At 29.0% G+C, this 27,307-nt stretch overlaps 2 protein-coding genes across 4 annotated transcripts in view; both read right to left on the bottom strand.

Moving 5' to 3' along the window:
- Window positions 1-500: 500 nt before the first annotated feature.
- Window positions 501-5,606, bottom strand: LOC107453222 (uncharacterized). The gene is made up of 2 exons (XM_087160411.1): window positions 5,470-5,606; window positions 501-888 (listed from the first exon to the last, which is right to left on the bottom strand). The coding sequence occupies exons 1-2, from the start codon at window positions 5,479-5,481 to the stop codon at window positions 583-585; spliced, it is 318 nt and encodes a 105-aa protein (XP_087016537.1). The 5' UTR covers window positions 5,482-5,606; the 3' UTR covers window positions 501-582.
- Window positions 5,607-19,396: 13,790 nt separating this feature from the next.
- Window positions 19,397-27,307, bottom strand: part of LOC107453226 (choline/ethanolaminephosphotransferase 1) — a 35,662-nt gene continuing 27,751 nt past the window's right edge. For 2 of the 3 annotated variants that reach the window (XM_087161883.1, XM_016069958.4), the window contains one exon: window positions 19,397-21,219. In XM_087161883.1, coding sequence (XP_087018009.1) covers window positions 21,098-21,219 — 122 coding nt within the window. In that variant the 3' untranslated portion in view covers window positions 19,397-21,097. Of the gene's footprint in view, window positions 21,220-22,998; window positions 23,079-27,307 lie in introns of those variants that run through there. The other variant, XM_016069960.4, reaches the window with a different exon arrangement.

Genomic DNA, 27,307 nt, shown 5'->3' with positions numbered 1-27,307 from the left:
CTCATTTGCTTGTACCAATTATTAATTAACTTGTAAATGAAAATTTGTGATGTGTACATTTATGAGGAACAGAATATCTCAATTTTTTTTAAGAAAATAATGCATAAAAATAGTCTAAAGTAGAAGTTAGGTAGCATTAAAAAGCGAATTAAGGATTTACCTTTCTACTTCAAAACCCTTTTTAAAATTAGCATGAAAGTGCGCTTTCATACAACTGAATGCGAAATTGTGAAACAGTTCTGTTATTCTGTTAAAAAAAAATTTTTACATGCATTTTGAGTAATAAGTAACAGAGCCATTCCAGGACACCCGATCTTATGTATGCTATTATGAGTTCGTTTAAATTAGGTACTTTTCTCTAGTGATAGTTAATAGTTCAAAAATGCAAAAAAAAAAAAAAAAAAAACAGTTGTAAAAATGATAATAACATTGTTTTTTCCACCCAATGTTTGTATAAAATCAATATCAAAACAAAAATAGTTTTAAACAATTTCACTCAATCAGACTTTTGAAACATTTTAATTTATACAATACTATCTACAAATTAAAATTAATAGAATTGACAAAAGTAGTTGCATTTATTCATTTTCCTCCAGCTGCAGTTCCAGCTCCAGCTCCACCACCGACACCGGCACCCATATTAAATCCCATTCCTGCTCCCATATTTGCTTTTCCTCCTGCATTTCCTCCTGCTCCTCCTCCGGCATTTGCTCCCATATCGGCATTTGCTCCAAGATTAAATCCCATATTAGCACCCCCACCTATTCCACCCAGTGCGCCTAATCCAGGTATTCCGCCGCTGCCCATTCCAGGCATCATGCCGCCCATTCCAGGGATTTGAGGAGCTCCGTGCACTGCTATCACAAAAACAGTCGAAAGGAGAAGTACCTGAAAAATAATATGTCATGACAATATAGGCTTCGTCAATAAATGTCCGTAAACACCGCTGTTCTTTATATATATATATATATATATATATATATATATATATATATATATATATATATATATATATATATATATATATATATATATATATATATATATATATATATATATATATATATATATATATATATATATATATATATATATATATATATATATATATATATATATATATATACTATTTAGAATCCCTGTCAAAAGTGAATTAATGAAGTTTAAACATAGCTATTTAATATTAAGGCCAAGATTAAAAAAGTTTAAGAACGTAAATCAATCCCAAATTAGTTCAGTTAACTCAAAATAAAATATTCCTAAAAATTAGTTAAAGGTGGTCGTGAGAGAACACCGAGAGTCAAACTTTAATAAATAAACCAATATTCTTTATGAATTAAATAAAATTAGGAAAAGTTTACAACATTTTTGAAGAATATTATCAATAAAAAAAGAGTTTATTAAACTGCAAAGTTTCTAGAAGCCAGCACGTTATCGAACGGAAGTTTTTATTTTATTTTATAACAGTCGTTGAACAATCTACCCAATTTTTGTGCTTAGGACTAATTGCTCAGTAGCCTTGTAATTTTGAACCCTATCCAGAAGACAATGGGAACTCCTGGATCAAGCATTGGGAGAAATTCACCTTCGTATAAGACTTTTTGATGGAACTAACCCGCATTTGCGTTACATAGAGAGGAAAACCGCGAAAAACTCCTATGGTTAGCCCGACTGTAAGGTGCACTTAAACTATTAACACTCAACATACTGCAGTAGTGGCAATAGCACTGGTGGCATGGGGACTCTAACCCATGATCTGTCTACCACTGAGGATATTTTATGTCAGCACTGTGGTCGGTGTGAGCCGGGTGCGGAATTCATATCGACCAGCCATCGCTGGGATTTAAAACCAGTTCACCTCATTAGGAGGTGAACCCTCTATCCCCTGAGCCAACACGGCTCGTCGAATGGAAGTTAGCGATAAACCTTGCATGCTTTTAAATTGTCGACTCAAAAAATAAAAGAAATATCCCGTTTTGTGATAATATGCGCATTAATGTTTTATATAACACAAGAAAGCTCCACCCCCTGTTCGTTGAGCTCACCAACCCTTGAAGCTGCTTTCTCAGCTCTCCGGATCACTTCTAATCTTTTCGGATCACTTCGCAATCCGAATCCAAAATTGCGCTGCTGGCGCTTTGAATACGAATGAGTTTTAATCTAACTTGAAATTTCAGTTTTCAATTCTACGCGAAGATGAAATTTTATCGACTTAGTGACAATGCACAGTGTTTTATATAATATTGATAGATATTGAGATATTACACCTCAAATCAAAATTCGTAACGAAAAGAAATGATTTTTGCAGTTTCATATTTTCCGTTTTACTCCTTCAAAAAAATAAATAAATTCGAATAAACGAGTTGTAATCGCGCATATTTAGAAATATGGTACTTGCTATTGACCTTTTTTTTCCATCTCTTTAATTTTTTTTTAATTTTTTTTTTTTTTTTTTTGCTTTCTTTCTTAAATTGTGTAAAATGACGAAAACAAAACTTATTGTATAACCAATTTACAAGAAATAGGAATAATTGAAAATGCCTAAAAGTTGTAACAAATGTAAGCATTTCATTCCGCATTTAAAGAAACTAATGAAAGAATGATAAATATTTCTTCTACAGCGAAACTAAAGAAAAAAATTCGTTATCTCTCATTTGATTTGTTAAGGGCATGTCAGCATAAAACGTGCCATTTTTAGTGTTTCAATCAAATTCAATGCTTTTTCAACGTCATATAGTTGTTTCTTTTCCAAGACCGAATGTTCTACTTATTTATCGAAAATATGTAGCCAAGTCTAGGATTCCAATAGCACTAAATAATTCCATGATATATATCGTGAAATATAACGCGAATTAAATTTCTGCCTGACGTGTTTAACTTTTTAAAAGCATTTATATTGTTTTGAAAACATATACTTGCATAATTTGATAATGAAGTAAAATGGAACTATATATAGTCATGGATATAGATACAAAACAAATACATCTGGCCTCTTATCAAATTTTACTGTCAGTAACGAATTAGAAGTGTTTGCAAATCTAGTGGGGGAAAAAGTAAAAAACTAAATAATTTAAAAAAATTTCAATAAAAAAAAACAGCTTTTTTATGTGTTTGCACGAAAAGGTAAAATATAAAATATTGAATATTAACTTATAAGAATAAAGTTCATATAGTCTCAGTAAATTTTTTAAGTATTAAGTTCATTTGAAATAAAATTTATCTTAAAATGTTGATAGAATTTTTGATAATATTTTTAAAGAAAGAAGGTGAAAAGTGTTTAATTTGTGACATTATAGGTATTCGTATTCGTTAAGATAAACTTTTTTATGAAATATTGTCTGGAAAATTACTACACTTAATATTTTATTTCTTAATTTTTCTTACAAAACCATAGAAAAAATGCTGATCTTTTTTTTTAAATTATTAATATTTTATTAATTTATTTTTTTATTAAATTTCTCGTAGCCTATTTTAATATTGCTCAAGATTTGGTTCACGCTTTTTCTAAAATTCAATGGCTTTATGATAAACGATTTTATGTAGCTTAAACACATAGTTTTCTGTAAAGGCTACTCATAATGCATATTTTTAGTGACTTTTCTTTAAATAATGTTAATTGTGAATTAAGTAATGAGAAAATTAATTATAGTAAGGATAATAGGGATATTTGTTAGATAAAATATAGTTTGGAAATTAATTATGTGAGAGGTAATTGGGGAATTAATTATAAAAGGGAAAATTAGGATTTTAATTATAAAAAGTACAATAATTAATGAAAGATATTGGGATCAGTTACATAAGGGATAAAGAAGAAATTTATTATGTAAATGAAAATGGAGAAATTAGTTAGAAGAGGATAATTTACCATTTTACTTCTGGAACCAAAAAAAAGCCTTTTGTGTTCTTTCTTTAACATTAGCTTGAAAGATAAAATAACTATATAATTGTTTTTAACTACTTTTCTTCCAAACAATTGATTATTTCGGCAAAAAAGTCACTTTTATAGTATAATGAAATCAATTAATGAGATATTGATTAACATCAATACATTTGAAGTAACTGATAGACAACATAATGATAAGTCACGTTTTCAAATTATTCATTAGTACCTTTTTCAAAATTGTGTGTGATTAAAACAAGAACTCTACGATTTCCATGCAGTTTATAAGATCTTTCTGATTATTGTGCTGATATTTAATAAAAAGTTCGAAAACTTCTGAATTACCTACCAGAAAACACTATTCGTTAACATTTTAAAAAAATATATAATAGTACATAAAAAATACGCGCCATGCATAAAATAGCACAACTGTGGCGTCAAAAGGAGAATTTTTTTTTTTTTTTTTTTGATCTCCTTTCCAAGTATTCCAAAAATAAACCCTTCCAAAATATTTTTATTCTTTTTGTACATATACTGTAGAAATATCAGTAACTGATAATTAGGTTATTAGTAATACATATATTTAATTATTTTCTTATGAACTTGACATATTAGTCGTAAAATTTAAAGTACAACTGTGGTCCTTTAAAATAATTTTGTTAACAAAAGAAAAAAATTTTTCTGCTTCTATAATAGAATAGTCAAGAAAACTCGTAATATGTTATTGCATACATGAAGATCGTGCAGTTTTCACCAAAAGAAGTTCTTATGAAACGCTCTCTAGTATACTTTGTAAACGTGGATTATTATTATACGGCCCAAAGCACTTAACATTAAATACCTTTCAGTGAGCTGCCAGTTTGAGCCATAGCTCAAGTTTATGAATTATAGTTTAAAGAGGAGCCTTGATGGCTCAGGCGATAGACCGTTCGCCTTCCAATGACGTTGACCGGGTTCGAATAACGGTGATGGCTGTTCGATACGAATTCTGCATCCGGCTTGCACCGACCACAGTGCTGATGTTAAATATCCTCAGTAGTATACGAATCATGGGTTAGAGTCCCTTACCATCAGGGTAACTGTGGGAGGTTTTCATGGTTTTCATCTCCATGTAACGCAAATGCGGGTGAGTTCCATCAAAAAGTCCTCAACGAAGGCAAATTTCTCCCACTACTTGATCTAAGAGTTCCCTTGTCTTCTGGATTGAGTTGGAAATTACAAGGCTACAGAGTTGTACATTAGTCGTGAACCAAAAAAATTGGGTCGGCTGTTCAACAACGGTTATAAAATAGTTTAAAAGAATAGAATAAAGAAATAAATTAATTTTATTTATAACATATCTATCCATAGTATAATTTAAAAAAATTTACAAAAATTAAATAACATAATTTAGTTGGAAAAAATTTCTATATAAAATTTATAATTATTGCAGCTAATAATTGTTAAGCTGTGTAGATAATCCAATTTTTAATTTATCTAGAAGATTTAATGAATACTATCATAACAAAGTAAACAATTAATCACAAGACTTAAAGTTATAAAAATTAAGCAGAATTTTTTTAGCTTAAATGAAAAATGCTGATACTTACTACAAGTTTCATTTTTGATATTCACTGCAATGTACAGGTTTTTCAAATATGTAATTTAATTAAAATCCGAGTTATTTATACCTTGCATCTTCTTTAAACATTTCCTTATCACCATATTTCAAAACACATTAAAAAACAATTTTCATAGGTTTATTATTTAACCATTGTAATCCCATTGATTCAATTTTCAAGCAATATCATCACGCAAGTTCGACATTCTTTTGTTGTTAAGAATTCTATTACAAAGCCTGTTTGCACGAAACACATAAAACACACCTTATTTGACAATTTTATTGGAAACGTATACTTCTGCTTTCATAAAACAATTATTTTCCTTAAAATCTCAAACGATAAATAAAATTTTTGATCGAAAGAATTTCAAGGACGTATTGAAAATTCTAAGTCGTCTTAACCCTTTGATGCAGATGGGGCACCTGTGTCCCTTTGGAACATTTTTTTCCGACACTCAAATTTCTATCATAAATACATTTTGATAATTTTTAATTATGAAAAACCGTCTAATAGATGCTATCAAAAATATAGATTACGAGAATTATATATATTTGTTCTAAAATATAAAATCAAAAACAATTGCTGAATTTTTTTTCCATATAATATTCAAAAAGGTATCAATGGTAGGTAGGTACTTTAATTACGTCACACTAGAGCAGCACATTGGGCTATTTGCGATGATCCGGGAAAAATCCCCGAGGATGATCCGAAGACAGGGCAATGCAATTTTGATCTTCTGTAGAGGGGATGGCTCCCCTGCTCGGCTAGCCCGACGACCTGCACGCGAAGTAGAGAACTTTACAGTAAAACAGTTTAACGAGGTGCCGTGCACCCTCGGTTCCTATTCAGTCTGATCAAAGTGACCACCCACCCGCTTACTGACCGTAGTCAGAGATGCTTGACTTCGGTGTTCTACTGGGAACCAAATTTAGGTCAAAATAAAAATACAATTTTTTGAAATTTCTTCTAAATTTTAAATATCTCGAATCACGAGTGAGGAAGGTGATTTGAAAAGTATGAAAATCTGTTTGATTGCCTAATAGAACTCGGAAATGTTCCATTTTTATTTTGCTGGTAATCATAGAGTTTTCAATTTCAGTCCCGAATTCTCAAGTTGTAACTCAATAGATTGAAAAAAAAGAAGAATTTTTCTTTTTTTCGAATAACATGTTTGTCTACCGGAGGAATAGGAAAGGATTTGAAATGCGATTGTTGGACACACCGCCAAACTTCATCAAGCAATCAAACTGGTTTTTACATGTACCACATTACTTTCCTTAAGAGAACCCTATTATTTATACCTTTCTTTTCTTCTTTTTTGGGCAATGATTATAAAAATATTTATCAAGGAGAATGATTAGTGAACAATGAGTTAAATAAAATGTACAATTAAAAGCGCAATTAAAGTACAGTTATAACTAGTACAAATAAATTAAACTACAAATAATGATAGGAAGAAATAGTTTTTTGATTGAAATTCTTGTTCAATCATTAGGGATTTTTGATAATTGATTAATATTTGGTTCCAGAATATGACACTTCGTTAAGACATTAAGCCAAATGCTTATATTGTTTTTATATCTTTTTTTTTTAATTTTATATCCGTCGTTGAACGGCCAACCCAATCTTCGGCTTACGACTACTAATGTTCAACTCCGTAGCCTTGTAATTTTGAACCAATCCAGAAGACAAGGAAACTCCTGAATCAGTACCCCCAGAGGTATTGAGTTGTTAAGCGAACATGGAGGACTTTGAGACTCGACAGATTTAACGTGCATCAGTCACTATTTATTACACGGGGAGTGTTCGGCCGACTGGGATCGAACCCACGAACTCTTGGACATGGTCCCAGTGCCCTACCAACCAGAATATCGCGGCCTTTGCTTAGATTGTTTAGGTGCTTAAAATTATATTCATTTTACTCTCCAATTTTTTTTTCAAATAAAGTAAGGGGCCTCGCAACATCCTGTTGTCAGTCACCCAAGGAAACCATAGAGCTTCATGCTTCAAAAGTTCGAGACCGCGGGTCGTGGCGGTGGCAATGTAGTTCACACGGCCGCCTGAAATTCCCTGTCTAACAATTGATCAGTGTGACTGAGGTATCAGCCTCAGGTAACAGAGCCTCGTTCCTTTACAATGACAGCTTAGCCACTTATTTAATGGGAAAACGTAAAGATCTTCATCAGGACACATTGCTTTACGATAAATGCTATATTTCTGAATAAAGAGTAACTATCCTAAGATAAAAATTACTTTTTATAATGCGTCTATATCGCTAAAAATAAGTAGTTGAAAATGAGTCTGAGTAAAAGAAAGCAGAAAACAAACTTACAGACGTTGAACAAAAGTAAAAATGTGTCTTTATAATAGATATATATTAATTAATTTAACAGTAAACAATATATATATATATATATATATATATATATATATATATATATATATATATATATATATATATATATATATATATATATATATATATATATATATATATATATATATATATATATATATATATATATATATATATATATATATATATATATGTACTGTTTTATGAGAATAACAATCATTCCGATACCTGTGTAATGCACCTCATGCATTCTTTGCAAGGTTATTTGTATAAATATGCTATTGTGAATGACCGAAATTGGTGGTTGTTGACGTCCACCCATCCGAGACTGTTGACAGTCACATAGTCGCTTTGGTAAATGTTTGATATCTATACTTAGTTTAAATAAGTGCTACTGCCCGGTGTATATTTCCCAGTATATCCTGCACTGATGTTTTTTTAAGGTTCATCAGTGCCACTGCCAGGTATACATTTGCCTGGTACAGCCTACATCCATGACTTTTTAAGGTCAAGTGCCACTGCCCAGTATGCATTCAATAGGTACTCCGAACACTGATGTTTCTCCTAATCTAACCTCAGCTGATATTAAATTTTCGAACAAATATAATAATATCAACGAATAAATTAATATCAAATCGCATATAGCAAATAATCCAGACATTCACCAAAGCGACTATGTGATTGTTGACATTCACTGGTGAAAGTCGACATTCTCTTGATTTCGGTCATTCACGGTAAGATATATATTGTAATTATATGTATTGTAGTGTATGTAACTTTTGCACTTGTTTAAATCTCGATATGACGAGTGCAATATATTACAATAAGTCATAAGGCAAGTTATAGGACATACAATAGGACAAGTTCCAAGTCACTCAGATATTCAATTTTTCAATTATTCAATTTGTATTACAGTTTATAAAATCGAAAACAAAAATCTATTTATAACTTTTTATTCTTTATTTCTTACCACAAATATACTTCAGTTACATGGTTATGCTAACCCTAACAGTCTTTTTGGTGATTCTCGGTCACCAAATTATTATCAAATCTAATATTGATTATGGGGGATTGACTTTATTTTTGGCTATGTTACCTTTCGATAATTCGCCAACCTTGGATCTCTTCCCATGCTTCTAACTGTCAGTTGGGAACAATTCATTCACTTTCAATTTCCAATTTTTAGCGACTGCGAGAGGAGGAGAGGCTTTTGGGTCTCCCAGTCCTAACCGTTAAATATCAATATCAGAAATTCTCGATATGAAGAGAACGATTTTTCTTGATCCCTTTAAGGGATTTTTCTTTATTTTTATATTTTGAATGTGGCCATTTTAAAGTTAATATTTACTTAATAAATCAATTTTTCTTAAATGATTTTATTCATTTCTCTGAAACAAATATTTTAACATGATATCCAAATTGAAGGGTATCTCACACAACCAAAAAGTATGCTCAATAGTACAATGATGTTACCACTAAAAATTGGAATGATAATCACCGCCGTCACACAACTCTCTACAACATGTCTGCTTTTGGCGGATGGTCGTTACTGGCGATCGAAATGGGTTACAGGTTGCGTAGAGTAGAACTCTTTACCTATGGCAACACTTCGCATGCTTTCACCATTAGCGTGTGGGGAGCCATAGGAGAAGGAAGTACGTTAGTTTCTGTCTTGATTTTCAAATAGATTAAAAACTTTTAAGTTAGGAAACTATATGGAACTGAAAACTACATTATACATAGTTCTAAAAAGAAAGCGTCATGGAAATTAAAAAAAAAAATATTTTTAACAATTAAATGCAAAAAATATTAAGAAAAAGAAAAATATCGTAGTACATTCCTATACAACTGAAAACAGGGAAAGGTGTCAAAGGCATGGAACCGGTTTTCTCCCCAGATGGCGCATTAGAGCGCTGCAACTTTATATTTGTTGATAGTTTATATTTTAATATTAAAAGCATATCAGTTTACGAATTCTGTGGCTACCATAGTTACGAATGATTCGAATAAATAAAGGCAAATCTTTGAATGTACCAAAAGGAGTAAAAAGTTAATGCAATTATCGTTTAAAATAAAATTGTCAGCAATCATTTTTTTTTTCTTCTTCTAAAATGTAAAATAATTAACAAGTCGCGATGGCTCAGTGGGAAAGGCACTAGACTGCCATTGAGAAGAACTGGTGTTTACTTCTCGATGTAAGCTGGAAGCCCACCCAGCCTCAGATTGATGGGTACCAACTTGTCGGGGTGGTAAAGCCGTCCAGTGCGCAATGCTAACCTTACTTCCACCATCATGGTGTTTGCCTCGAAATTGTTATACCTTAACCTCCACCCCTTTTTTAGCCCACAACAGGCTATAACAATAATACTTTACTTTTTAATAATTATTTAAATAAGTCAATATTAAGTTTCGAAATCTGGCGTTGAAATACCGAGAAAAATCTTAAATTAAAGCAATTCTTTAAAGTTATTAGTAAGCCGTGATGGCTCAGGGGATGGAGCATTCGCCTTCCAATGAGGTGGCCAGGTTCGAATCCCAACGATGGCTGGTCGATACGAATTCTGCATCCGGCTTGCACCGACCACAGTACTGACGTGAAATATCCTCAGTGGTAGACGGTTCATGGATTAGGGTCCCTTTGCTGTCAGACTAACCGTGGGAGGTTCTTGTGGTCTTCCTATTCATGTTACGCAAATGCTAGTAAATTTCATCAAAAAGTCCTCCATGAAGGCAAAATTTCTCTCAATGCTATGCTTGATCCAAGAGTTCTCTTGTCTTCTGAATAGGGTTCAAAATGACAAGGCCACGGAACATTAGTAATCGTGAACCCGAAAATTGGGTCGGTTGTTCGACGACGGTTATATAAATAAAATAAAAGTTATGTATATACATATATTTTTTAAACGAAAACAAAATTAAACGTGGATTTCAGTTTAAAAGAATTTTTTGAAAAAAACATCCTCGTCTTTATTTTTAACATTTTCTTTTACAAAAAAAAAATAAAAATATGTAAATCATAAAATGAACAAGTGACCTACATCGAAAGCGTGATTAATGAATCATTAACAAACAAAAGTGATCACGCGAACTCGAATATCAAACACGATACATATTTTTTTTTCCTTTCCTACATTATGAAATCCTTGAAACAGTTGTACCTTTGAAAATAGTTTATACTTTATAAAAAAAAAATAATAATAATGTTGCATTGTAAGTAATAAAACATGATGTATTTATACTACACGCATAAAAAAAGTCATTCAATGAATAGTTCAATTAAGCCATATTTCTAACTCATAATTTATTTTTGTAACATTTTGCATGCGTGATATTTACTAGTTATTGATTTTCACAGCGGAACTTCATTATGCTGAAAATTTACGGAAATTTCAATAACAACATATTAATCCAGAACAACTCATCAAGGTTACTCTATAACTAACAATAGACATTGACTACAAATTAAAAACATGTTTATTTTTTATTATTATAAATTTTTTTTGACAAACAAATCAATAGATCTTAGAGCAGATGCCCACTTTCCATACCCTTGATGGCTCTGAATATTAAAAGTCAATTTCTAATTCAGTGGTATATTTGAAATGAACTTTCCACTTTCTAAATTTTTCGTAAAGCTGTGTAGCACTAATAAAAAAATGAATGCATTTTTAACTAGAACAAAAATTGCACAAAAGTTAAAAATCGCAACTGGCTGTTGACACCACTAATTATTAACTGTCTGCAAAAAATAGCCAATAGAAAAATACTTAATCGTAAATTTTCATGGCTAGCTTTGTTTTTAAATAAAAAAAAATTCAAATTTTCGTTTGTTGCAAGATATTTCGCATAAGAACGCGTACCCCCGCTAAACTGTTCCCGTTCCCTTGGGGGTATGGGGACCACACTTTGGGAAACACTGCTCTAGGTTAATAAAGATGGGAGCTATATTTAATCAACTGATTTCACCGAGATTTTTATTCAAAATATTTTTAAATATTTAAAAATACTATTAATAATTATTTTTTTTTTAAATTTGCATGACGCTTTCTTTTAGAACTATGTTTAATGTAGTTTGTAGTTTTCAGTTCCATACAGTTTCCTAACTTAAAAGATTTTAATCTTGTTGAAAATCAAGACAGAAACTAAAGTGCTTCCTTCTTCTACGATTGGGAAAGAGTTATATTCTACGCCACCTGTAGCATTTACCACGATTATTCGTCAGTGCGACATTAGCAACATCGGACAAACTAGTTTAGAGTTAAGAAACGCGGTAGATAGGTCCGTTATCACCAATTGCTGCACATTGTTGGTATCTTGGGCATAAATTCAATTTCGACAATGCCAAAATTATTTTTACCCCACTCACATTAGTGCTTTGAAATTTTGTTTTATTCATATTGTGGGAAGAACCGTTATCGGCAATGTTAACCTTCATCTATGAAAAGGTAGCCCTACATAGAATCGAGTTAACATGTCTTATATACTAGTGAATTGAAATTGTATTTTTGTAGCGGTAGATACACTACAGTACTACCCCACCAGAATTATGTATGTGATGGAACTCGATAAACGAATACCACTAGGTGATTCATTGCTGTTTTTGTGAGAAGCTGGGAGAGCTGTATTAAGATCACCGTTTTTTTTAGAGCTAATTGTGAGAGCTGTACTAAGTTCAAGGTCGTGGTCGCTACTGTGTTGCCATTAGCAGTCGAGTGTATACAGGCCGAAATTGTATTTGATCGAGACTAAGTAGCAACATCGCGAGGTGGATATTGTAGCAGTCACAAGTTACCAAGTCAGCTGTTCAATGTGGACCATCCATCGAAGTAAGCGTGTTTAGATCGAAGTGGCCGCTACTGTCAAGGTAGGCGTGTTCACATCAAGTCCAGCTCACCAATGTGGAGAATGTAGTTATCGACAATATCAACCTTCATCTTTGAAAATGTACCCCAACATAGAATACGAGTTAACATGTCTTATATATTAGTGAATTGGAATTGTATTTTTGTAGTGGTAGATACACTGCAATATTAATGCTGATTCTCTTGTTACCGACATTAGTTCCTAACTACCTCTTCATAGTGCGTAGAGATGCATTTTATCCTGGTTTGTCAATTTCCTCCACGGTTATTTTTCACGTTATTTTTTTCAACTTTTTCCTCTTTCGGCTACTGTGGTTTTTCTAGTTTTATTTCTTATCTTTGTTTTTCCATTTTATGTTGGCAACTTTACGCTTATGTTTCAAATCCCTTTTGTTTCTTCTCATTCACGCCTGGCAAGTCTTGAAGATGAGCGCATATTTTTGAGGGCTTAAAACATGTCGACTGTTATTTCCAATTTATTTATATAAATGAAGTAAATTAAATATTGAATCGAGAATACCCATGCGCTAAATGTTACCAAAAATGATATCAGATTTAATAGGTAGGATCATTAAATCCACAACAATAAAAAAAAAATGATACAAAAATTTAAAAAAATGAGATATTTATTTATACAGACAAAAATTAAAATTTTCAGAATACAAAAGTGCTGCAAAAGCATAAAAAACTGTATATAAAATGCAATGTGACCAATTTTCAGTATTTACAAAAGTAATCAAAAATTGAGGTAAGAAGCATTAAAATTCATGCCTATAAATATATTAAAACAAAGATTGCACACAAAATTAAAAAAAAAAAAAATACAAATAACGCAGAAAATGTTATTTTTAAATTTTTCGAAATCCATATCTAATTTCTCAAAGATGTTTGTAAACAATTGCATTTTAAATACCTCTTCAAATACTAGAACATAGGACCGTTATTTTTCGATATTGGCCTGATATAGAATTGTCAGATTTACCCGATATTTTACAGCCACTTTACAACCAATATCGGTCCTATATGGAATTGTCAGATTTACCCGATATTTTAAAACCATTATTCTGTCTATATAGGTCGTTATAGGACCAATATTGAAAAATTCCAATATTGGTTTCACACTGTATGTTCTTATACTGGGGCCAAGGTAAAATTGTTGGTAGGGGCATTCATTAAAAATAAAAGAAGAATACATAAAAAAACAATGATTGAACTTTAATGAGGGAAAAGTGCCACTATTTGAAAAAAAAATGTTTGTAAAAATAATCGTTTGATAAGGAAGAATAAATGTTTGTAGAAAAAATCACTTGATAAGGAGAATTTTTTTTTTTTAAGGATAATAAGGAAAAATACGTTTGGACGGAATTAAGGAAATAAGGACGTTTGATAAGGAAAAAAAATAATTGTACAAAAAATCTTTTGATGAGGAAAAAAAAAATTTTGTAAAAAAATCGTTTGATAAGGCAAAAAAAGAAAAAAAAAAGACAGGAGCGTCCATCGCTGAAACTCTTTAAAAAAAGGCTACAATTTGGAGTCAACAAACAATTCCTGAAAATAAATTACTTCATAAATCAATACATTCTGTTATTTAACGTATTGCGTAACCCAAAAACAGAATCCTTTTCAAAAAATGCACTCGAAAAAAAAAATCCCACATTACTCGAAACCACCCATAAAGAAGGCGAAACAAAAACCGGTTTAATTGCCTGGAGAAATTCAGAGGTGCTTCTTATAGGTGCCTTTTAACTATTCTCAAACTGGTTTCCAGTCTTTTCTTCCTCAGTAATGGCCCGCTAGACTTAGATACGTTTTCTTTTCCTTCTTACTTGAATATTAATTTGGGTTCTTATCAGTCATAAGTACCATTAAGCCAAAAAAGTAGGAACAACGCTTGATTTTGATTTACACAAGTACCAATAATGCACATAGGTGTTAATGCTTCTTAACACTTATTGTGTATATTCCACATTCAATTACGACATCATCGCGACAGTCAATGATAATAATACAAGTCGAACGTGATAATATTGCGATCATTATTGATAAAAATTTATTATAATTACGAATATTATACGTAAAAGTTATAGAATACGATATTATTGCGAGTGTTGATAAACTTATGTAGGTTATGAAAATATTGAGCAATATAAAAATAATATGAACGAGTTATATCGGAAAAATATCGATCGATTGTTAAATACCGATATTTTTTGACAATAAATCACTATTTATTGCAACTTTGTCGGCTGACAATGTTTAATAAAAACTATATCATGTCCCCAGACAATTTATTTTGTAATTGTACACAATGCACAATTTCACAATATTCTATATCGACCTGGGTTTCATAAATTGAAATCGATAACACAAGTGCAAGCCGGCTAGGTGCCCAAGCTGTTAGCATGCCTGACTGCGAAGCCAATGGCTGCAGGTTCGAATCCCGCTCTGGGCATGGATGTTTCTCTCTGTGTTGTCCTCTGTTGTGTGAATGTGGCCCGCCCTATGAACGGGTTTGTGACAGTGTGGCGTGGGTAATGTTGCTCGCCTCCGTGACTTAGGTTCACAGGTGCCCACTGGGTAACGCTAAATGAGCAACACTTCCGGCATCTTCAGAGGTGAAGAACGAAAGTTCAAGTGCCTACCGTTATTAAAAAAAAAAAAAAAATACAAATGCAAAGGCAAGTTAACTCGTCATCGGTTAACAACGTGTAAAAATTAGTATTTATCAACTTATATATATTATATTCGATCGCATAAGGGGAAAAAATAATTATCAACAAATGGCACCAATAACTGATTAATTTGGGACCCCAAATGTGTAGACCAAATTTTTGCGAAGGATTTTAAAAGAGAACATTACAGAACATGTATTTTTACAACCCCTTAAGAAACAAGTATTTTAAAATCGTAAACTAGATTCCAGTGTCTACTCTATTAAGTAGCTTTTCATTAAGTTTACTTGCTCACAACATTTTGAAAAATATTTAAATACTGAATTAAGTTACAATAATACATAAAACACTAATTTCCTGATTTTATCGAATTTCGATGACTTTAGTAGCCATTGTATTGGTATTTAAGTTATTTACCTTATTCTTAAACATAAAATACACTTATACTCATATAAGGAACAAATGCTAAGCGTACTTGCTTTGCCATTAGAGTTAGAAAATAAACAATTATTACAAGACTAGTTCTTTTGGAAAAAATATCAGGTTTCAAACCATCTTCAAGTAATTCATAATTATTTTTCCTGAAATTATAGGTTGAATTCCCTGATTGATAAAAATTTACTATTTTCTTATTCTTGTCTTGTAGCTATCCAGAATAAAAAGAGCAGATTAGTTTTAAATTTTAAACATAAGTTTCGTATTGTAAATGCAATAATTGTTTACAACTTTACAATAAAACAATAACTGTAATTATGCAACTCAAGATAAGTAAAATAAACTATTTACACTTTTCCCCCCTCATCAAAGTGTAATAATAATATGCAATTCAAAATTAATACTATATTTCAATGTTTTTTCAAAACTGAACACATAAAATTGATACATTTACATAGTTTAAAATAATATACACATCTTTTTTCACAATACTGTGAGGCCCAGTTTTATGTGACCATCTTAAAATAATAGCATAACTTTTTTCCCCCTAATGAAAAGAAAATCTTATTTTTGGTTTTATTGTAGGTAATTTGAACATTTGCATTTTGAACATTTCCGTATGCAGCATAAAAATTTTTTATATTAGCCCAATTTTAAATAAAAAAATATTATCATTAAATGAATAAATAAATAATTACTTAAATAAATTTATATTACAAATGTAAATTAGTGAATGGCTGTAATATATTTTTATTAAAATTTGTTTCTTAATTCAGCACTTCTATAATGAAATAATTAAAAAAAATTAAATACTTTTAAAATGTAAATATAATGAGTATTGAAGCTGAACATTTTTGTCAGCAGTAAATTATTATACGGGTCCTAAACTCATAACATTTAACAAATCTGAAATTATTGAATTTTTTTATTTCAATTGATTTTAAATCAAATCATTAAGAGAATGACAAAAGATTTTTTGCTGCATTTAAAAGAGTGAAAGCACCTCACTTCATACTTTTTTAAAGTCTTGCCTCTAAATATAATTGAGTTTATTCATAAAACAAATTAAGAGCACTGAAAATTTAAAAAATAATAATACAATAATAAAAAATAATAAGTAATACACTACAATAAAATGTAAATTTTTTTATGGAATTAGTGGACGGTCCCTCAAGGGAATAAAAGAGAGATTGAGGCGATGAAGCTGTGTAATTCTTGACTGCTCCGGAAACCCACATGAAAATACATAATTAGTGAATAATCCCCAAGTCAAGATTAAGGATTATGGTGCTGATCTATAAATAGAAGAGCGCAAGAAGGCCATTAGTTTGACGAAGACGATGGCGCTACACCAATGATGAAATTAAAAGTAATAAAATTTTCTATTGCTATTAGAGAAAAAACAATTGGGCAATGTTTAGTTGGTCCCCGAGATCAGCAAAATTGCGAGAGATTTTTCGGTTCGATTTCAGAGGGCGAAAAATGAAGCCTGAAAATGAGAATCTGTTGCAAAATTGCAGCAATGTAACACATGAGAGTGTAAAAAATCCTTCAAACTGAATCCAGCTCAGTATATGCAAATGCGGACCTGCAAGTATTTCCTCAAACATGTAAAGTGATAGGCGCTTTCATACGCTACGGTCCGAAGTTACACAGAAATGGATTGTGGTTGAATGAATTGTGAAGACCTAGATGCGAAAATAACGCTTTTTACATATTTCATGGCCAAACTCGACAAGGTAGAGATAAAATATTTCCTCCTGAATCTTTTAAATGTAGCACAAAACATAGATACATGTTTGAAGTTTAAGAAATACCAATTAAAGTTAGTAAGTTGAGTTTTGAAGTTATGCAGTTAAATGAAGTAAGTGTTTCAGCAAATGCTAAGTAATAAAAATTAATTTTATAATATTAAAAAACTATATATGCATACTTTAAAATTAACGTAATTCATGAGTTTACTTAGTTAAAAGTAAATTCCAATAAAAAGTTTTTATATTGTTTAAAACTACATAATTTAAGACAATTTTAGTTATTTCCCAGCCTGAAATATTTTTTATCATTATTAAATTAATTAAAGAAAAAATAATTATAAAAACTGTTTTTTCCCATGCCCCATTTTTAGAAGGAAAAAAAATCAATTTATGCCAATAATAATTTTTAATTTTTTTATGATTATTTATAACTACAAAAAAATTAACATTTATTTTGCATACTGTACAGTACAATATAATCTTCATAATTTTCTTTTTTTTTTAAAAAAAAAAAAGCATAGAAAGAAATGCATTCATAGTATTTTAAATTGACTGATGTTCATTTACACTTTATTGCATTTATAAATTTTGAATAATGTAATGTACAAGTAATATATCACATAAAATACTTATTTTTAATGCCCCATATCTCAGTGATTAAGTTGATCCCTTGTTTCTGGTTAAATGACATCAAATTTCTAGCACAATGGGGGTAAAACTCGACCACTTAAAAAAATAATTATAAAAATTTCTAAAATTAAAAAAACGTTTAAAAAAAATTTATTAAATTTCCCAAAGTTAAAAATGTTGAAATACTCTTGATTAATTTATCTTAACTTTTTGTATTCTTAATTTTTTTCTGAAGTAAATTAAATCACTGTTTTTAAATATAAAAATATACATGCAAAAAAACAAATGCAATATTATTTAAAAATAATAGATTAAAAAAGTTTTTGAAAGGGATAAATAGATTGCATCATATCGCATATTGCTCAGGATTTATATTGTATCAATATTTCACGATCAAAGACATTATTACCAAAGTATAAGTCGAACCGTTCATTTTCAAAGCACTTTTGGGGTTTGAAAAGTTGACTGATGCACCTGAGTATACAGTAATTAATATAAAAAAGAAAAATGATAAAATAACGTAAGAAGCATAACATATTACATAACAAATAAATGATTGATACCCATGTACAGTATAAACTAATAAATTCAATTAAGTAAATTTGATGAATTGATGTGTTTTTTTTTTTTTCAGATCATTTAAATGTAAATAAAAAGTATATAAAAAAATCATTGACATAACAAATAATTTTCCATAAAACAAATGCAATATATCCGAAAACAAATGGCATTATATTTAGAAAAATAAGAAAATGCAAAATATAAAACTACCATAATAATAGAAACTCTATTTTTAAATAATAATGAAGCAACATATTATTTCTTCACAAATTAAATTCATAGATATAAATGCTTCTGAATGTAAAGATAATTAATTTTGCATATTTACAAAGCTAGTTCATAAAAAATGTATTTCACAAATGATAAAAACATCCCTCATCATCAATATCATATTATTACTAACGGGTAAATAAATAATGCTAACAATAATCTCAAATTTTTAAGAAAATTCAAAACAAAACTAAAATCACAAATATTGATTTAAAAATTATTATTCACAAATATTCACTAAAAAATTATTATTCATTAAGTAACAAAACATTTCACTAAACAAATTTTATATTCCTTTACAATATAAAGGAATATGTAACCTTATTAAATACTAAGTAACCATCATTAAAATCCTAAATGTTATTTCAAAAGAAATTTATTTGCACAATACTTGGTTTAATCTTCAAGAAATCCCATCAAACTAACGTCATGAATATCATAACTTTAATCCAAATACAAATTTACTTTTAAAAAATACTTCATTTGATTTTTATGAGACATTATAAAGTCCATCTCATAAAAATAACAATTTTTATCAAGATTAGTTATCAAGTCACTTGATAAGTAATTTTTATCAAGTGAAAAGAAAACTCTTTTTTTACGTAACCTGATCCACAGAGACATTCAAACCAGGAGAAATGATAGAATACATACATAATAAAGAATGAGAATTAAAATGTTGTCCTATGCAGCTAGGGTAATTTCCTTACTAAAAACTGGCTTTTTGCGCACAATGAAACTTTTATTTATCTAAATTATCTTAATTCAATCTTATATTTTTTAAACAATTGTTATCAAAAATTGCATTATCGAGAAATACCGATTTTAAAATAATTTAAGTTTATTGAATCGTAGTTAAATGATTTATATTTGTAGTATTGATTGCTATTTCATCATAGTTATGTAACAACCAGATCTAAACAATTTGGTTTCCAAATAGTACAGGGTGTCTAGCCAGATTTTTCAACACAAAATAAGGACCATTTAAGTACTTTTTAAGCACTTGAATATTTTTAATCACTTTCCAAAAAACAGAAAAATCATAATTATGATTTGTGCAGTAATAAAAGTTACTTTTTTCTATCGTTTAATTTAGAAACATAAAATCAATAAAATTCAAAAACATTTTTAAAAAGTTTACTTAGATAATCATGATAAAAAAACTAGCTTCCGACAAATATTACAGAGAAAATTCTGAAAATCATGAATTTTTGTAATTCAGAACAACAATTGTCACAGTAAAGAAAAAAATATATCTTTTTAAAAGATAGAAAATTAAGCACTTTTTACAATCCCTGAATAAAAAAAAGCACCTTTAAGGGCTTTTAAGCTTTTTTTTAAAAACGCTATGCACCCTGTAGCAAATTATGATAAAAAAAAGCTATTTCTGGTCCTGATAAATATATTAAACGATGAAAAATTTTTCTGAAATTAAACAACATAGAACAAGCAAAGCAAAGAAATTGGTTAAACACTATTTGCTTGAAATATTTTCAAATAAAAAAGAACAGGAATTGGTAATCCAATTAGGCATCTTTAAAACAATCACACTCATCGAAATCTTTGACATCAAGCTAATTTAAACATTGAACTTTTCATAATGTAATTATATTTACCTTTTAATTCCAAATAAAACATAAATTATTTAAAATAATTTTTTTGACAAACATTTTAATTACAAGAATTGAACATAATAACTAGATATTTTGCAATGAGAGATAGAACATAAATATAAAATTAATTATTGAAGGTTTAAATAAGATACTTATAAACAAATCTTATGCGAAATTAATGCCTTTAATAATAAAATCTAATAAAAATGATTTTTAATTGTTTTACTAATCACAATAAATTTATAAAAAAGAATACAAAAACACGAAATAATAAAAAAAAATATTGATAGAATTAAAAGGAGACATATTTCTAGGTTTCCGTAAAGAAGTACTATAGTTGAGTAAAAAATAAATATATATCTCATTCATAATAATCTGCTCCACCAAATTGTATTGAGAGCTATCACAGATGCAATTTAAGTTACTTAAGCCTTAATGTTATAAAAATCATTCCAGATGAAACTTAAGGTATCTCATCATCTAATTTACATTCAGTAAGAGATTCAGAATCGGCCAAGAATGAATGCTGATAGGATGATGGTGATTGGTCAACAGAGATGGACTCACATGGTTCATCTGTTACATCTAAAACCAAAAGAGAAAGAATTATTCATTCATCCTATCAACATTCATCTCAAGTCAAAATTTTTGATGGACCAACATAATCTTGATAGTAACCATCAATGATTCCATCATGAACCATTACATTCTTTGATAGTAACCAACATAAGTAACCATCACCACAATGTCGAAATTCGGACTGATTTATGATGGTCCAACTTGTTTTGATGGTTTGTTCATGTTGAAACATCACGAATTTCCACCAGAGTTTCTTAGAAATCAAATGTTGGAACGATCATGAACAACCGTCATCCCAATGTGGGAATTCGGAATGATTTATAATGGTCCAACATAAAAGAAACCAAATTGTTCTGATGTGTGGAATATTCCTGAGAACCAACAAGAATTCCCAATAAACCATCATAAAAATGTATAGTTGGAACCATCATGGATTGTTGAATCATCACGTATGAGAGTCAAACTTCTCTTGGTGGTTAACGATCATAGTATTAAAGTAGAATTTACCATCATGGAATGATGGCAGTTTGTTGGCATATCAAAAACCAATGGAAAATGCTGGATGATGGTGACTATCAAATGATTATGGACATCAGATGATGCTGATAAACCACACTAAAATCAACATAAGCCATCAAAATGTTTTGATGGGACCATCAAGAATTTTGACTTGGGTGTAAAATAAACATTAAAAATAATAAGTTAACTGATACACCAGGAAAAAGTTATCTAACACATGAGAAATAAGGAAATACATTTACGCTGCTAGTAAAAATAGCTAGTACTTTTTGTAACAGTTATTTCTATTTGTAACAGATTTGTCTGTTATAAAAACAACAAGCTATTATAAAATAACTATAATAGCAGCAATAATACTTTATAATAGCAGCATCATAGTGCTTTATATTACTAGTGTAATTAGTACTTTATAATATGTTGTGTTTTCAAAAACTTGTTTTTTATACTTACTATTTAGTTCAAACTGTCTTTCATGTTTACTTTATTTGAACATTTGTACATTGGAAGAAACAAAATAAAAATGTATATCTCATTTAACCAATCTATTGTTTAACTATCAAAAATTTTGTGTTTCTGTCATTATTAACAGTAACAATATATACAGAGCAATTAATAAAATCATCCTTAGAGAAGTCAAAATGAGTTTTATCCGGGGATATGTTTCTCATGTTAGTGTAAGATCAGAAACATATATATTATAGTTATTTCTTTCCAAGGCCAATATCATTAGTTTTATAACACATATTATTAACAGATATTATTCTGATGCTAGCAGCTATAGCTAGTAATTTTAAAATAACTGCAAGAAGCTATTCTCAACTGCTTATTTATGTTACAACAGTGCATAAATACTTGTTTTTCAAAGAAGAAATCAATAATAAAATACTAAAGATATGAAAAAACACAAAATAAAAAAATTATAAAATTTATTTCTTACAAATATAGATAAAAAAAATTTAATAACACACAACTTTCGCACGATATAGAAAAATGTAGGCATTGAATTTTTATTACACAATTTTTGTTTCATAATAATTCACAAAAAGGATTTTTAAGTACGATTCATATGAGCAATTGTAAGATCTATTATTGCAAAGGCACACTAGCTGAAACGGCATCATTTTTTTCCGTCATTTTTTTATTTATGGCAGCATTTGATATTACATTTATTGACAACAAAAAGACGAAATCTATAATAAACTACTAACATGAAACTAAAATATTACAAAATAAAATTATATGTGACACGATGTTAAAGAAATTTTTAATACCTACTTATCTTCAATTTATTTAAAAAAGGGCTGGATCATATTGCATTCGATCTTAACATATAAGAAGTGCATTTTCTGGAACAAAAGTTACATTTTCATACAAAATTCTCAAAATATATAATAAACTTTTGAACACAAATTTTAGTAATATCAATTTTATGAAAATTAAACTTTGCAATACTTTGATTTTATAAATAACATATACTTGATTAGCAAATCTTGAAAACTAAGCTTAAAGCAAGTTATAGCCTCATACGAAATTAGCAAAACAAGAATTTTAGAAATGTTAACTTCAGAAAAAATATCGACAATAAAACTTAATTTTAAATTTTTTTTTAACAATTACAAGAAAAGAAATAAATATGAAAATTATTTCTGAGGCCTGCAATATTAGTGTTATAGTTAAATTCCCATAATGGGGAGAAATTTCCTTTTATTTTTTAAATATTTCTGCAAACAATACTAGTGTAATAGAAAAAAATTTATAAGTCAATATTAAATGTTAAATATGTAACTTACAAACTTCATGAGTTTATTTTGTTAATACTCACTTAATACGAATTGATGGTTAAGGGATGTGGTATGATCTCAAAAAGTTTGAGTGAGCTCAAATATGAATTTTTGTTTGTACTAATGTCTTAAATTACAAACAATAATTCATTTAGAAAATCATTCCCTTTCAATGTTATGTTCAGAATAAATTACATAAATAACAAAAAAAAAATTTATTTTTAATATTTTACTTTATATAGAAAATTTCATAATTAAACACACAAAATTTACAAATCCAAGAATTTCATTCACTAAATAGAAGCAAAATTACTTGATATAAAATAATACAATTCAATAAATATACATGATTGCAAAACCAAGATAAATTTTAAATAAAATAATTTCAGCAAATTTTTTTTAAATACTTTCAGAAAAAAAATTTAAGACAATGTTCAAAGGAGTTAATATGCAGTTTTAACAGAAAAAAAGGTTACTTTATAAAAAAAGGTAAACCCAATAAGATGTCCATTAAAATCATTTATTCAATAATAATTTTTTCAACTAGAAGCTATGAAAGGCACAAAATAAATAAAATTAAAGAGTAGAGTATTTTGGTAACTTTTAAAATGAATTTTAATTAAACAAATAAAAGCAAACAATGTATAATTTTATATAAAATAATTTCAGCAAATTTTTTTTAAATACTTTCAGAAAAAAAATTTAAGACAATGCTCAAAGGAGTTAATATGCAGTTTTAACAGAAAAAAAGGTTACTTTATAAAAAAAGGTAAACCCAATAAGATGTCCATTAAAATCATTTATTCAATAATAATTTTTTCAACTAGAAGCTATGAAAGGCACAAAATGAATAAAATTAAAGAGTAGAGTATTTTGGTAACTTTTAAAATGAATTTTAATTAAACAAATAAAAGCAAACAATGTATAATGTTATATAAAATAATTTCAGCAAATTTTTTTTAAATACTTTCAGAAAAAAAAATTTAAGACAATGTTTAAAGGAGTTAATATGCAGTTTTAACAGAAAAAAAGGTTACTTTATAAAAAAAGGTAAACCCAATAAGATGTCCATTAAAATCATTTATTCAATAATAATTTTTTCAACTAGAAGCTATTAAAGGCACAAAATAAATAAAATTAAAGAGTAGAGTATTTTGGTAACTTTCAAAATGAATTTTAATTAAACAAATAAAAGCAAACAATGTATAGTTTTTATGCTTTATTAAACACTGGTTCATTTACAAAAAGTAAGTTATACATTACTTATGCTATTACAGATTTTTATAAACAAAGTTACAAAAGCTGAAAAATCTATAGTTTTACATGCACACATTACCATTTTTAATTAAAACTCCTTTTTCTAAATGGAAACATATAAATTAAATTTAAATATTAAAAACATATATTTGTTAGAAATATGTCACACAAAAACAATGGGTCAGTTCCCAGACTTGGAGTTTTTGAAACTCACTCAAAGATGTTCAGAGGATACAGTTCAAAAAATCCGTTCTTTCTCTTTTTGTTAAAATTTTGTATTGAATTATTTCCATTTTAATACAAAATACTCTCCAATTCTGTGCTAAGATTATTTTTCGATATAACTTTCATTTCGAAATAAAAACTCACATAAAATATACATTTATGAATTGAAAATTTTAGTACTAAAAATGTCCCAGAAGTATTTAAAAATCACAAACTCTTCAAGATTTAAACTTTTTATCTACAGTAGTTTGTTTTTCGGATAGAATCATTTAAAATAATCATTAAATAAAATTAAAGAAAAATGATGTCACTTGAAAACTCTGGTTGGTAGGGCACTGGACTCTCGTTTGTGAGAACGGGAGTTCGAATCCAGCTGGCTGAATAATCCCCCTGTAATAAATGGTGATTAGTGCACGCAAAATTTGTCAGGTCACTAAGTCCTCCATATTACCACAAGAAATTATACTTCTGGGGGTAATGAATTGGAGATCGATCGTACTCTGTTTCAGGTCAAAATTACGGTATGTGTATGAATGAATGGATGTATGAATTTATCTGCCCTATTAATGGGTGAAGCAGAAATTTAATTCTCGGCCACAGATGGCGCCACTAGAAAACAAGAACAATCCCACCTCCTCTGCCTTAAAGGCCAATGATAAAAACTTGAAAACTATGAACTGGATCATTCAAAAAGTCGACTGTCAACTTTTTCAAACGTCAAAGGAATTTAGAGTTATCTCCACGAAACTGACCTATTGCTTTTATAAGAAGACAGAAAATAAATCTTTTATGTAAAAAATCAGCGTTATAAATAATTTCAAGTAGCAACCTTTGATAGTAAACAGAGTTTGTAGAAAATCACTCATGTAAAAAATTAATATCATGCAATTTCAATCTTATCTAACAATGCCACTTAAATCAATTATCCAAACTAGGATAGTATTTAATTTACTTCGATAGGTTGAGTCTTTAGTTCAACTTTTACGAAAAATCTCCTACTATGATATAACTTGTTTCAGAAAACTTCAGAATTAAAGGGAGAAATTCTGTTGTAATCATTATTGTGCAATTTTAATTTCCTGATATAATAAGGTATGTCTGAAAATACTTTTCTTTGGCACTTAGTGAAAGAAAGAACTTCAGAATCGTAGTAAATTACACATGCAAAAAATCTCACAATTTTAATCTCATGTAACTTTAAGAGGATGCTATACCTCAGGAGAAACTTTTCATCACAAATTTTTCATCTCCATAACTAATTTAAAATGAATTCAGGCAAACCTAGAGTAAGTCATGAAGCTTCAATCCTTAAAAAAAAAAATTTCTGAATATCAAAATGCAAACAAATTATTCGAAGAGAACTTCTCCATCGCGTAGTCCTAAATTATCATATCATATTTTATTTTTGTATCGATATTTTAAGAATTTACTACTGCAGGGTGCGTAGCTAAATCTTTCAACAAAAAATAAGTACCTTTTAAGCACTCAAGAAATATTTTTAACCATTATATACTTCAACAAAATGCAAAATAATTTTCAAACACTCTACATGATCCTGATAAAATAACCAGTTTTGGACAAAGAACTCTTTTCTTGATGACATTAACCATTATAAAAAGATCGAGAGATTTTTTAGTTCTATATCAGAAGGTGGAAAATAAAGCTTGAAATTGAAAATATCTTTCAAAAATGCACCAGGGTTGCACATGAGAGTGCAATTATCTCTTGGAACCCAGCTCAGTAGACGCACACATGGACTCGCAAGTATTTCATCAAACATGTAAAATGATTGACGTTTTCATACGCTAACAACCAATGGTACACCAAAATAGAATGTTGCTGAATGAATTGTGAAAACGTTGAACAATGTGAAAAGCACGCTTTTGCATAATACGTGTCGAAAATTGACATGGTAAAGAAAAAAATTCTTATTTTCAAGAAAGGGAAAATTAAGCACTTTTTAAAAACACCCAATGAAAAAAAAACACATTTAAAGGCTTTTAAAACCAAAAATTGAAAATAAACACATTTAAGTACTTTTTAAAAATGCTACGCACCATGTACCAGTATTTTAAACTTTATGGCTTACTCTAGGTTTGTCTGAACTTTTTCTTTTACTTTAAAATTTTATTTACCTATTCAGGTGAAAGAGAATTTGTGACGAAAAGTTTCTCCCGTGGTATGGTGTCCTCTTAAGTGGCAATGAAAAAATTTTTATTCAAGTTATGAAAGTATTTAGCAGCATGATGATATACATTCTTAGATAATCACTTTAATAATAAAATTTCATTCTGAAATGACAATTATTATAT

The sequence above is a fragment of the Parasteatoda tepidariorum genome, chromosome 4 (genome assembly GCF_982258835.1).
Source record: "Parasteatoda tepidariorum strain Cologne lab strain chromosome 4, Ptep-v5.0, whole genome shotgun sequence".
Lineage (NCBI taxonomy): Eukaryota > Metazoa > Arthropoda > Arachnida > Araneae > Theridiidae > Parasteatoda > Parasteatoda tepidariorum.
Note: the sequence above shows the minus strand (reverse complement) of the source record. Positions and strands in the feature narration are given on the sequence as shown.